Source organism: Physcomitrium patens, chromosome 6 (assembly GCF_059467195.1).
Source record: "Physcomitrium patens ecotype Gransden chromosome 6, ASM5946719v1, whole genome shotgun sequence".
In the NCBI taxonomy this organism is placed as follows: domain Eukaryota; kingdom Viridiplantae; phylum Streptophyta; class Bryopsida; order Funariales; family Funariaceae; genus Physcomitrium; species Physcomitrium patens.
In genome coordinates this window covers 14,695,314-14,708,491 of record NC_143415.1, presented here as the reverse complement: position 1 = coordinate 14,708,491, position 13,178 = coordinate 14,695,314, and the positions used below count along the sequence as shown (strand labels likewise).

The 13,178-nt window shown below is 34.1% G+C and overlaps 1 protein-coding gene and 1 long non-coding RNA gene across 3 annotated transcripts; both read left to right on the top strand.

The window, feature by feature from the left end:
• The first annotated feature begins 6,163 nt into the window (after positions 1-6,163).
• On the top strand, positions 6,164-6,712 carry LOC149989180 (uncharacterized). The gene is made up of 2 exons (XR_016503430.1): positions 6,164-6,334; positions 6,529-6,712. It is a non-coding gene; the product is annotated as an uncharacterized LOC149989180 (long non-coding RNA).
• A 439-nt stretch (positions 6,713-7,151) lies between these two features.
• LOC112283072 (uncharacterized) lies at positions 7,152-10,455 on the top strand. 2 transcript variants are annotated; one of them, XM_024521344.3, is made up of 7 exons: positions 7,152-7,744; positions 7,831-7,906; positions 8,386-8,631; positions 8,771-8,933; positions 9,086-9,273; positions 9,496-9,753; positions 9,881-10,455. In XM_024521344.3, exons 3-7 carry the CDS (start codon positions 8,398-8,400, stop codon positions 10,001-10,003), a joined length of 966 nt encoding a protein of 321 aa, XP_024377112.1. In that variant the 5' UTR covers positions 7,152-7,744; positions 7,831-7,906; positions 8,386-8,397; the 3' UTR covers positions 10,004-10,455. The 2 variants fall into 2 exon arrangements, with proteins under 2 accessions (XP_024377112.1, XP_024377113.1); XM_024521345.3 differs by having other exon boundaries at positions 7,318-7,744; positions 7,831-7,898.
• Positions 10,456-13,178: the final 2,723 nt, after the last annotated feature.

Genomic DNA, 13,178 nt, shown 5'->3' with positions numbered 1-13,178 from the left:
ACTGTCAGGGATATGAATCTTAAAGAAAGAGAATCTTAGATAGATTCTTGTGTCACTGAAGATAACTAGAAAGTCACTCAAAAAGTAATGTAATATTAACTAGAATGGCTATTGCCAAAAATAAGAAGACTATAAAATCTTGAAACAAGACTAAGGATTAGAAAGGCATTGACAAGAGTGAAGAAAGCTTCACTCTTGCATCCATATATACTCTTAACTAGGAGCTACGTGGCGATGTCCTATGGGACCTCCAAAACATGTTGACTTTGTAAGCCACATGTCATAACTTGCAAAGCAAGTTATCTATGTATGCGCCACATAGTTAACTTATTCCACAAGCTATTATATGGAGTTAACTTGTTCCACAAGCTACCAACGCATGGTTAACTTTTGGCCAAGTTTCCAACCTACAAACACATCTAAAGTCAAAACCATATCTATGAAGCTTCTATGAAGCTTGATTAAAAGACTTTATGAAATTAATCTATATTTACCTACTTCTACTTAATCATTAAAGTAATTGTATATGTCCATGACAAGTTTTGAAAGCTTTTCAAAGTAAAAGATGTATTTAGTGGATTTGAATTTTTAAAATTAAAAAAAAAAAATCATAATTTTGATGATTTTATGAGTGTTGTAGTATATTTATTAGTGAAATTTTGTCAATTTTTCATTGTGTTTATTTTAAATGTATTTGAAGAATTTAAAATTAATTTGATAATTAGATTGATAGTAATGAGAGTTTTTATGGATTATAGTCTTAAATAAATGAAATTTAGGATCAATAAAGGTTTTTATAATCTTGCAACATCTATCAATCCAATTGAAGCAAAAAATAGTGATAATTATTTGGATTTAAAATTCTACATACCAAATGTTCTTTAAAGAAATTGAATGGTTTAATAAGAAAAAATTGTTGTTGGAATATCAACATCTAGAATGAAAAAAAAATGACCAATATCTAAATAATTTAAGAGTTTTATTTTTTAAATTAGTAAATTGATTTTCTTCAAATCTTGTGTGTTGGTTAATTGCTTGTAGACTAAGATGTGAATGAAAATTTTATTTAAGATCAATGGTTCAATTAATATTTATTGATATTTTTAAATAGCTATAATAATTGAATTAAATTTATTTAGAATGATTATTTAGGATTTGATTAGAATTTGATTAAAATTTTATTAAAATTATTTTAAGATTTTATTAAGATTTGATTAAGATTGATTTAAGATTTAATTAGAATTTAGGATTTATTTAAATTTTCAATAGGATTTGGTTAGAATTTTATTAGAATTGATCTAGGATTTTATTAGAATTTGTAGAAAGTTATATTAAGATTTGATTAAGATTCATTTAGAATTTCTATTTTTTATTATTTTTTTAAATATTTCTTTGATATTTCTTTAAGATTATTTATTATATAAATTTTTTAAGATTAATTTATGATTTCTTAATTTTTTTCTTTGAATTTTTTTTGAAACTCCTTTTAGATTTGATTAAAGATTGATTAGAAATTTTATAATTTAGTTAAAATTTGTTTAGAATTCTATTAAATTTATTAAGATCTTTTATTACAAATTCTATTTTATCTTTTCAACCAAATTTTACAATATATGACATTGTGTCGTGATTGTTTCTGTTGTTTTTTTTTTGCTATTGCTTTGCACTATACTATTTGGTTTGTTAAAATATCATTATCTTAATTTTTGAAATTTTAGAAAGTCCAAATTTTACTTTTATGATTAAAAATTTGTTTGTATAATCTTTATTTTTTTATTTTATTTTTTTATTTTTTTGTTTTCTCACAAACTTTCTTGTTTTACTTTATAATAAGTTCTATTATTGATATGATATTTCTAAAAATATCAATAGAAATAATAGAAATAATACTTTTTTATTTTTTTAACTGTTTTCCATTAAACTATGGATTTTTACCAAACTATTGTTAGTTGTGCAGATCGTCATGAGGTTTGCATGGTTGTTCTATTCGTATACAATCATGTGCAATAAGTCTTTGCATCTTCCTCAACAAAGTCATTGTAGTTCACTATCTTCACAATAGTATCTTTATATAGCTAAAGAGAAATGAAAGAAGAATTGAACAAGAAGATTTACAACTTCTACAATGTAGCATACTAGGATTATGGGAAGATTGCAAATACTTTGGAGGTAGAAAAATTAAGAATTCAAAAAGTGGTGAAGAGAGGAGATTCATAAAGGGGTCATGTTGAAGATGCTCTTAGTAAAGATTGTTTGCAAAAAATTACAAGGATTATAAAGAAGAAAGTAGAAGACATAATAGATGAAGATCTTAGATTATGTTTATGAGAGATTGCAAGAAAAGTAGATGTTGACTCTCATTTTCAAGCATTCACAAGATTATTTCTACTAGTGATTTTTGCTCGAAAGTGCTATGGCTGAAATCCTACTAGAGATTAAGATAGATAGAAAAATGTAAAGAATTTGCTCATAGACATTGTAGATAGAATTTGCAACAGTGGACTAGAGTTTGTTTCATTGATGAGGCTACTATAGTCTATGATCCATATTCTACATGGAAGAGGGTCTATATAAATTGACTTAAGGAACTATACAAGAAGAATTTGATACCTAATTTTAGATTAAAGAAAACAAATTACAAAAGAAGGTCGTTCTTAATTAGCATTAATGAAGTAGAAGATAAAGAGGGAGCATGTTACTCCTTGTAATAGACTTGGCTTCAATGATGTACAATTTATTCAAAAATTACACAAACCTTACATTATTTTTTTCATTTGCAGTCTATGTGATGATTCAAGTCATATTTATTTAGTTGCGGATAGAATAAGATGATATCAAAGGCTTGAGAATGTAAGAATCTAAAAAGAATGTTGCTAAGTACAACTACCTTAGCTAGCTAATTTTTTGGATCTCAATCTAATTAAAAACTATTGGATAATTTTTAAAGGTCGCTTCAAAAATCATTTTTTGCAAAGAAAGGAGAGTCCTTATAATGTTTAACAATTATTTAAAGCAACACATGAAGAGTGGAACCTCATTGATCAAGGCACTATTAGTAAATAGATAAATAAAATGTATAGAAGATTGTAGATAATTCTTAATATAGATGGAGGTCATATTCAATGATAGTGAAGCTTAGATGGTATTCTTGTAGTCCTACAAAATTTGTGAATACATAAGTGTGTAATTGTAAGCCTCATCAAAGAAAACTTATTTTTTATTAGCAAAGATATAAAGATTTACTACACACAATTATATATGATAAACGAGTTGTGATTTTACACTCTTTACTATCATATCTTGAATAATTTGTTGCTTGATATTTTTTTTGTATGGTTTTATTCATTATACCATCATATTTATTATAGATTACTTACTTACAATTGATAATAAAGCTAATTGAATAGATAAAATTACTATACAATTATTGTAAAATAATTTGAGACAAAAAAAATATCTGCACATTTTTATCATACCACTATGCTCTCCAACATGAAACATGATACTAATAATTATATTATAAGCAATTGCAAGCATTCAAATAAAAAATTCTTCTTCCATCTCACTATTTGTGAAATGAGTAGACAAAATAATAACCAAGATTATATTGTACATTTGTAAGTGCATACTTGATTTTTTTAGCATTCTTTTCTTACAAGAAATGAAAATTCTCTTGATAATCTTCCTTGCTTATAATTACATCTCCACAACAAAGTAAAAAAGGTTATTGCATCTAATGTTGTCAAATTTGTTAAAATAGAATTGACAGTATAATTCTTCAACACTTTCTTTGTGTAATACTTTAAGTAAATGGTAATTATTTTTTGAATTGGTGGCACATTCTAAATAAAAACTTTAAAGATACTATATAATATGGTACCAATATATATATATATATATATATATATATATATTTTGGCATATTCAATAAAAATTCACACTTATAAAAATAAAATAGCTAAGGCATATATCTAAAATTATAATGGGTTTCAATTCTTATTCATTTTCTTTCATCTTAGTCAATAATATGTTATCTATCATTTTAGCTTCTATTTAAACCAAATTCCACAAATATCCATCAATATTGTGCCTTAAACATCATTAAAGTCACCATTGAATTCATTGGCAAGTTTTTGTTTTTTGTCATATTCATTGTCAATTCTACATCCATTTCTTTTATATTCAAAGGATACATCACTCCTAAGGGAGTTGCCTAGCCTACAGAGATCACAACCTATGAATGTAACAATTGTAGCATTAGCAACTATAACAAAGAAGCTCTTCTACAAAAATATATTAATAAAAAAAACAAAACATGATTGTGACAAGAATGAGAAAGAGGAAGAATAAAAGCAACAAGCAATCCAACAAGAGTGAAGAAGAGAATAAGGGTAAAGCAAAAATAATTATTGAAAAATCTTCAAGGTTCCAATCATTTGATTCTTGGAAATCTTCATGGTTCCAATTACTTCTTTTATTCTCATGTTTCCTAAGTTCCTAAAGTTTTCTTTTCAACAACCAATCAAAATATATTTTTGTCTCTTTGTGATCCATCAGCGGTATGGCAATCACAATTACTGCGGCTCAAGCCCATCTGCCGAGGCGCCAACACATTTTGTCGCTAAAACCAGAGAATTGACCCAACAATGGAGCAGGCAATGAACGCCAGATTAACTTATCCGCCCTCCGATCGAGATAGACAGGCATCCGAGCTTCTCAGTTTGTGGGTGCAAAGCTCAGCGGTTCACTGTGATCGACAGGCTGTTGCACACCACAATGACTATTGCATGGTTTCACTGCATGATTCGGCGATCATTGTTCCTTGTTGCACACGATTCTGATTCCAAGCATTTGACCTATTATGAGGTGCTGCTGGGCCACAGTAGTGGGGCGAGGACGGCGTTGGTGCGTAGGGTCACCTGGCATATTGGAACATTCTCCGTCATTACCACCTTTTATCGTTGTAGAATCTCGAGATGTGTTTTTTTTCCCTTATCCATGACGAGGGTTTTTGTGATGGTTGGGTCGATGCTTTCTGGGCACGTAACTTTGCGATTGAATCACATGGTAAGTAACTTTGCAGAGGGATGCTAGTGGCAGAATGACTGTGCTGTGTACACCTCCTGTTGAATCTTCGCGGAGTAAATTTACTAGAGCTCTGATGTCTTTCGGATGTCTGGAAGTTTGTGGAACTTGATGAGGCTTTATGATTTGAGGATTGAGCGGAGTGGGTTTGGACTTTGGAGCGGCTCGAGGGGAACGTGAGAAAAGAGAGAGAGAGGAGATTGCCGAAGAGTTGAAGTGAAAAAGCGGTGAGTTGTTGCTGCTTTGATGTAGCAGGGGTGATGAATTCGGTAATTAGGGTAGGGCCAGCGGAATTTGATGCTGTCGTGGGCGTGAAGCGGGCCGGCCATGTTGGCATTTACGGTAGCAGGGGGCGGATCGGTGGGTGGGTTGCAAGTGAGCGCTCAAAATAAGATATATTACCAGGTTTAGGGTGAAACCTGCAAGGGAACAATTATCGGATGGAAGAGAAATCAAATGATAATCATAGGGATTATGCACTCAAGTGTGTGTTTTCCATACAAAAGCTAAAACTAAAAGGTCGACTCTAGCTTAGACAAGATCAATCGGAACTTGTCGCTTTAGTATTTGCTTTCGAAGGACTCTTCAGTAGTAGGCCTTCTGCAACCTAGTTTTTCCTCAAGACCACGAGCACGTCTCTCTATCTCTGAATTCACAAGCAGATCAAGCACACAACGTGTTAACATATACAAAATTATAAACTAGGGGGCTCTTGTAGCCGGAGCATTTACTGTTGTTTACTAACTAGTGTAGGTTCTCTCAGCGAGGTGCGGAGGAAAACAACTCATCAATGACTGGTTACTTCACCATCTTCGGCTAGCTTAAGCGGCATCTAATCTTGGTGAAGGTTTTCAAAGTCCAACCCTTGGTTTTTTCTGCCGGCCAAACATCTTCTCACGGAATCCCGAACTTGGATTACTCAAAGCCTTGCAATAGAAAATGTAGAAGCATATTCAGTTAATAACAAAGGGCTGATTAGAACTCCTTAATCACCAACCAAACTTGATGCAGGTTAGCATCATTCCTAATATTAGACGCTGTCATAAGGTAAACTGTTATTCAATGCAACTGTACGCATTGTCAACAGATCCCGCATGTTTAGTCTGATTAAGAGACTGAAGGTGAGGTAACGAGTAGCAGGTTGGTTATGAAGATGAAGTAATACAACACTTAGCTGCATCCATGTTTCATCTTCTTGAGGAATGTTATCGGTCTGGCTACCAGTCACGGTGCTTCAAAGCGTTTTCAGGTGTAGTAAAGCAAACATTGCACCAATTGTCGTGTTTGCTTTTCAGCTATTGCAGAATCTGGTGCATCAGGATTGTGCTTGAATGCCCGTTCATTGATTTTTAGGTTTTTGTTTCGCGTGAAGCCAAGTTTTACTTTACATCACGCAGTAGTTTGAGATGTGAATGTACCCAACCTGGTGTGTTCTGTATACAGGTTGATGGTAGGACCCTTGGTCGGTGCGGACAGAGTACTGCTATCGTGTAATTGGAATTTTGAGTTCAAGGGGACCGAATCCAATGTACAAACCACAAGCCGCTTGGGTAGAATCAGCGAATGAGCTTGAAGCAATGCCATGTGGCTTTGAATGATTGTGAACTTGAATGGATTGATTTGTGAAGCTGGAAGCACTATGAATGTCCCAGGCAGTCCCAAATATTAGCACAAATCCTGATGAGTCTGTGGCTTAATTTCAAGGCATCGTGATAATGTAAGCCTGTTGAGAACTGTCCAGTATCGACCGACAAACTCCTAATAGCTTGTAGCTCAATGACGATTGTTGGCTTGACAAAATATTTGCGTGAATGCCCGTACCCTCATTCCCGCATCCAAAGCCTACCTGACGCCATCGAGATCCGAGAGCATAATTCAGTGCAATCTGGGTGAGAAAGCCGAGTTTTGTCGCGGTAGTCCGCAGGTCTCCCATGGTCACCCCAGCCAGCTAATTGGCTATGATACTACTGCTTAGGGCCGCACCAGTCTCTGTGAACGTAGACGTCTAGGGAATCTCCAAGAACACCCGAACAAATGCAGTAACCATGTCCAACCTCCAATTCCGCAAAGCAGCCGTAACTCGAAGTCGATACACTTCGCAAAACGAACACTGAGGAGTATTAGCCCAAGCAGTAGTTAAATCATGGTTACGGTGTGCCGACGAACTGCTTGCAACGAATCTGACACGTGGTTACATCCACCGCAGCCTACACTAATCCACGCATATTGGGTTACTCCTAATCTGCGTACTCCTGACATTGACGCGGGGACACGAATTGAGCCGATCGAATTCAATACTCTCCTGGCACCTGCGAGACCGAAGAATTGGACGAACACTTCGGCAATGGAGTATCAAAGACCTACTTGAACAGATTCCTTTTGGTTTCGGCGGAAGAGAGGCCCTTTCCTGTCTACTCTCATCTTTTATCTTTCAGGGCTCAGATAATCAGGAGCACTGAAATAGACGGATTAGGAATTGTCTCTGATGACCCATCTTTTGAAATCAGGGGCTGAACTATTTTGGGCTGTCATCTTTTACCTTGGATGGCCGTGAAGTAACGACTGTGTTGGACACGGACACAAATGGGCCATTCCTTCGACTTTTGGGTTTCCTGTGCTTCACAATTTCTTGGATCCTCATTCCATTGGATTGTTTCAGGTATTTAAAAAGAATCCACTTGTTTGAATTCATCTGTGACGACCTTCCCAGGAATTGGTAACGAATGGTTTGTTGCTGTTTTACAGGGTTTTGCGACTTTGTCTTGTGATAATCTTCTCCATTCTCAACTTTCGAGTCTGTGATCTGGACAAAGGTTCTCAGGTTCTCATCTTTTACGCGTCTATAGTGAGCTTGCTTCTAAAGCATCGCATTTGGTTGTGCTATTGTGAAAAACATGGAATTGGGGATGATGTGAGTTGTGTAAGGATTTGTTCTGTACTGAGCGACCCGTTTTTCCTTCGCGTCTCCGTTCTTTTCTACGAATCCTTAGGGTGACGCACCGCTTTCGATTGACATAGGAGAGTTTTTTTCTACATTTTTTTTTTTTTTTTTTTTTTATTTTTTATCTCCGGCATGTTATTGAACCTTTCTGCATCTAGAATGTCTTCGTCTTCTCAAGCTTGGTTCTTCTTCTTCAATTCATCGTAGTCTTTGCGTAGATAATGTATTACTCATTCTAAAGATTTTTTTTCTGACGAGTAGCACGCCAATGCTGGGGATTGTGCAATTATGCTCTTATGGGTCGTAGTATTTCTTGCTGTTGAAGGATACCAATGCGCCTAGTTTCGTATGCATTTCAGAGGCAGGCACCTATGGCGGAAAGCAGGGAGAAGAAAGTAATCTTGCTGGTTGGGGGATCGGGGTATCTGGGGCTACATCTTTTGGAAGATTTAGCATCTCCTACCTGCGACTGTACATTGGCATACACCTACAACTCTCACCCAGCCCCTGCTGAACTTGTGGATAAGCTTCCTAATGTTCTGGCCTTTCATCTGGACCTTCGCAGCGGCGAAGGATTACAGGAGATTTCCAAGTCTTTGGGAACTGTGAGTCTTTCGTGAATGAATTTTCATTGGAGTACATGCCTACAGTTGTTCATTAGTTGCACTAATCTCGTTTAGTTCGCTAAGTCAGGATGTTACACTCGGAGCATGCAGACTAATCTTCTTGGTCGGGATGTTGCAGCCGGATGTATTGATAAATTGTGCGGCCATCTCAGTTCCTCGTGCTTGTGAGCAAGAGCCGGAAGCAGCGAAGGCCATCAACGTCCCCACCGTTTTAGTTCAATGGCTTAATGACTTGGGTGCTGCACAGCCACCCTTTTTAATCCACCTTTCAACTGATCAAGGTAAACAAGTGCTTGATTGCTGATCATCTGCTATGCAATAACGATCGTGTACTGTAAGAACCTTGACATTGTAGGCTTCGACAGACTATGTTTTAAACCTGCTAAGTTTGGGAAGAATGTTCGAATGTGACATGTCGATAGATTTGTGACAGTGTACAAAGGAGATAAGTCGTTTTACGAGGAGAAGGACGAAACCAAGCCTGTTAACACTTATGGAGAGACGAAAGTGATGGCTGAGAAATACATCCAGTCAAATTACGATCATTATGCAATTTTGCGAAGCAGCATCATATACGGGCCTCAGCCATTTATTCCTCTTCCTAAGACCCTCCCTCTACAGGTAACTCTAATTCATTTCATTACAGGTATTTGCAGATTCAAATACAATAAATAAATATCAAATAATTAAATAAAAGCTCGTGGACATTGTCACTTTATATATGTAATTCTTTGTGTTCTCCAGCTATGCATTTTGTCCGCTGGCTAGCTCCAAATATAGAAGTCGAAATTACATGCATAACCGAATTACTTACAACTGCTCAGTGCATGGTCTTGGCTGCAGTGGATCGACGGTGTGCTTTCTAGCGGATCAGGAGCTGACTTCTTCGAAGATGAATATAGGTGCCCTGTGTATGTGAAGGATGTGGTGCAAGCGATCAAGCTCCTCATGGAAAAGCACTTCTGTGGAATGCGTCCAATGTACCTCCTTTTGAACATTGGAGGCCCAGATCGCCTGTCTAGAGCTGCCATGGCAGAGACTGTTGCACAAGTGAGAGGCTACGACACGAAACTTGTGAGGAGGGTCTCCTCACAAACAGCAGTAAGCCCCGAGCCCCACATTGCAATATTTATTTTACACTTCTCAATGCGGTCCTTTTTTGTCCTCTTTTGTACACTTGAGAAAAACACTGTATGTGGATGGTGCTTTGTTGGTGGTGGGTACATAGGTGAACCGAGGAGTGGTGAGCCCACCAGACATTTCCATGGACGTGAGCAAGATTGTTGCAGAGCTTAACATGAAGATGACGGACTTTGCAACAGGAGTTGCAATGACTTTGAGTTCCAAGTAAAGATTTGTGCAGAGCCCATTGCGTAGTAGTGTTCTTTTTGTGAACATTAAATCTCATTTTTCTCTTCAGAAACATTGTGGTGTCCAGTGAAAGATACAATCACCTCAATGAACTATACACTGCCCTTCTGGATTCATGCACGCAGACACCAAGGATGTTCAGTTCAATAGTAATTGAATGTTCAATGATGGGGCTTTTCTATGGTGTTCTACAACCCTTCATAGTTGTAGTAAAGTCTCTCATTCCACTGAAAGGACTCGGCATTGCAAAGAGTAGACGGGATCGGTCATAGGTCGAGTTTTGTAAAACTGTGCATCACCCTCAGTTGCGCGGTGCCTTGGCGATAGGGACCCCTTCATACCGCACGGTTTTAAGGCCCATGTGTCTGTCTACACACGCTGTGCTCGTGTGAAAAGGTCTCTTTTCAAGTAATGCTGATCCACGTCCTCAAACATTGTGGATGAATTGTGGGATGTGGGTGGATGTATATTGGTTTTACTTTTTCAAGTGTAAATTTTTAGTGATACCAATCAGAAAATGTAATTCTTTCTCAGTATTCTCATCTAAACATTAATTTAAAATTAAATAAATTTTGAGTTGGAATATCAGTTCATCATATAAAAATTATAATAAATAATTTTAATAACCTCAAAAAAATATGCATTTACATAATTAATATAAATTATATATATATATATATATATATATATATGTATATGTAACTGGATGTGTGAACTATTATAGGCCAATGATAGATCATGGAATAAAGAGTGTTCTACACTTTTGATTGCAATGAAAGATTCCATTTCAATGATACATTCATTTTCAATAGGCCTTATCACAATACTCTTGGGACACAATAATGAAGAGTTGAAGATCAAGCACTCTACATTTGACAATTTCTGCAATTATATTTATTTAAATAATATTTGTGGCTGATTCCTGCATATCCATAAAAATCATGGTTTACAATAGCCTAATGCATTCATTTAGATTTATTCCGCTACCCTCACCTCTCCTAATAATTCTTAAAAAATATATATATATATATATATATATATATATATATCTTTTTATTTACTTTTTTTTACTTATTGATTTCTTTTAAAATATATATATATATATATATATATATATAACATTATGGGCACACTAGCAATTCTTTATTTATTATTTTCTATTAGCAGAAACCCATGTGTTTGGGCACTATGATCTCTTGCACTACCATCCATCCATTCCTTTGTTCATCCATTTTCATCCATGTTTGGCCAATGAGAAGGCTTCTTTATGTTATTATATTATATGTGAGGGATTGTTAAATAAACCCATGTTTTCATTGTATAGACTCTCCTTTGATGAAGAATATAATAATCATGATGAATGTGGTTGTTTTTTTTGGTTGCAAATCTAATAATGGAGAATTGAATCCAAAAACCATTATTTTTTTTAAGATGGTTAAGATGGGTGGGTCAATTTAGTAAAAACTTGGGTCTATTTAACATTCCCTTATATATGTTTTACATATTAGCTGTTTTATATAATAAACATTAATTAATTCCTAGAATAGGAGTTGTAATATCTAGCTTGAGCAACAGCGCAAATGCTGTGAAAAGTGTGAAAACAGAAAATTAGGGTTTAGAAGTTGAAGAGTCACAGATCTCGGGCAGACTAGACAAAAAAAATCTCTTAATGAAAAAGGATTGGCTGCCCGAAGCAGAGGAAAATTTGAGATTCTCAACATTTTCAGATTGTACAATAATAAGCAAATTTCAAACCTATGGAAGTATTGTATGAAAAAATTGATTCTCAAAATCACCCCCAGATTCTCTCAATTTGTACCCATACAATTGGGTATTTATGGCACACAAACTTAATTGCCTTCGTGAGGACAAAGGAGGGTACCCATCCCAACTTAACTGCCCATATAATGATATGGATTTTCTATGTCAAATATGTTGATAACCAGTTTCAAGTAAAAATGTTTTGTTGTAAAAACTTAATGAAAATAGATTCTAAAACATATTCTCAGACTATATAATATATTTTGTAGGATATACTAGGTTTCATTTCTAAGCATGGTTTTGAATTTTGTTTGAATCTTCTAGCCACATCCGTAATTGTAATTCTCAATGGTACTTAAATTAGAACGTGTATGTATGTGTCTATATATTTTAATCTTGATTTAATCTAATCATTAATCTAATTAGAGATTCCTTCAGGATTAACTTCATTTAAAGAGAGGGAGATGTATTACACTTATTACATATAATTGTAAAGAAATAAATAGTAAGAGAAGAAGGGATAAGATTGACTTTTTTTTGTTGGAAGAGCTAAAGTTGCTACTTTGATGCTACCTCCATAAAGTGTGTAATTGTTGAATTGAAAACAATTAAATTTTTGATGTTGTTTTTGTCAGATTGTTAATTAAAAAAAATCACAAGCATTGTAATAAACATTATAATTTAGCACTATTTTTTATTCAAATTAAATGATTATTTATTGATATTTTTTCTTTATTATTTAACTTTATATCAAAAGCAAGGACTTCAATGAAAGTATTTACACACCTAAATTGTGATTGAAATAACTTATTCAACTTTGAAAATCCAAACTGATGAATTTGATTTTTTATTTTTTATTTTTACAATCAGTTGAGAGAAATCTTTAAAAATTATATAGATAAAAATAATTTTAAGGGGGCATTTATATATATATATATATATATATATCCATGAAGGCAAATATAAGAAGATGAGAATTCCACAATTATTGATTTGTTCCAACTATTCTTTTATTTTTTAAGATTTTATAGTATTTTGAATTTAATTCTTGTAATTTTTGTATATCAAATTTTGGTTGGTCAAATTTTGAGGAACTTTAGGGAAATTTGGGATATTGGGCTTCAAAAGTACAACACAGATGTTCCAACACAGAAACTTAAAGAATCAAATTTGAACAAACTTTTAGAGATAATTTGTTGACAATTTTTTTTAAAAGTAGCTTTAATCAATGTTTGAAATATCATTTTGAAGACATAATTCTAAAATGAATACTATAAAACATTCCTATAATAATTAGCAAATATGATTGATTTTTTAATCTAGATCTAAAATGGTATATATATTTATATTTATATTCATATAAACATAATTGGTGGAGACTTTTAGATATACAA

Coding starts and splice junctions, on each gene's coding strand:
- LOC112283072 (XM_024521344.3), top strand. CDS start 8,398: ATGGCGGAAAGCAGGGAGAAGAAAGTAATCTTGCTGGTTGGGGGATCG. Junction 8,632..8,770: donor TTTCCAAGTCTTTGGGAACT/GTGAGTCTTTCG, acceptor GGGATGTTGCAG/CCGGATGTATTGATAAATTG. Junction 9,754..9,880: donor GGGTCTCCTCACAAACAGCA/GTAAGCCCCGAG, acceptor GTGGGTACATAG/GTGAACCGAGGAGTGGTGAG.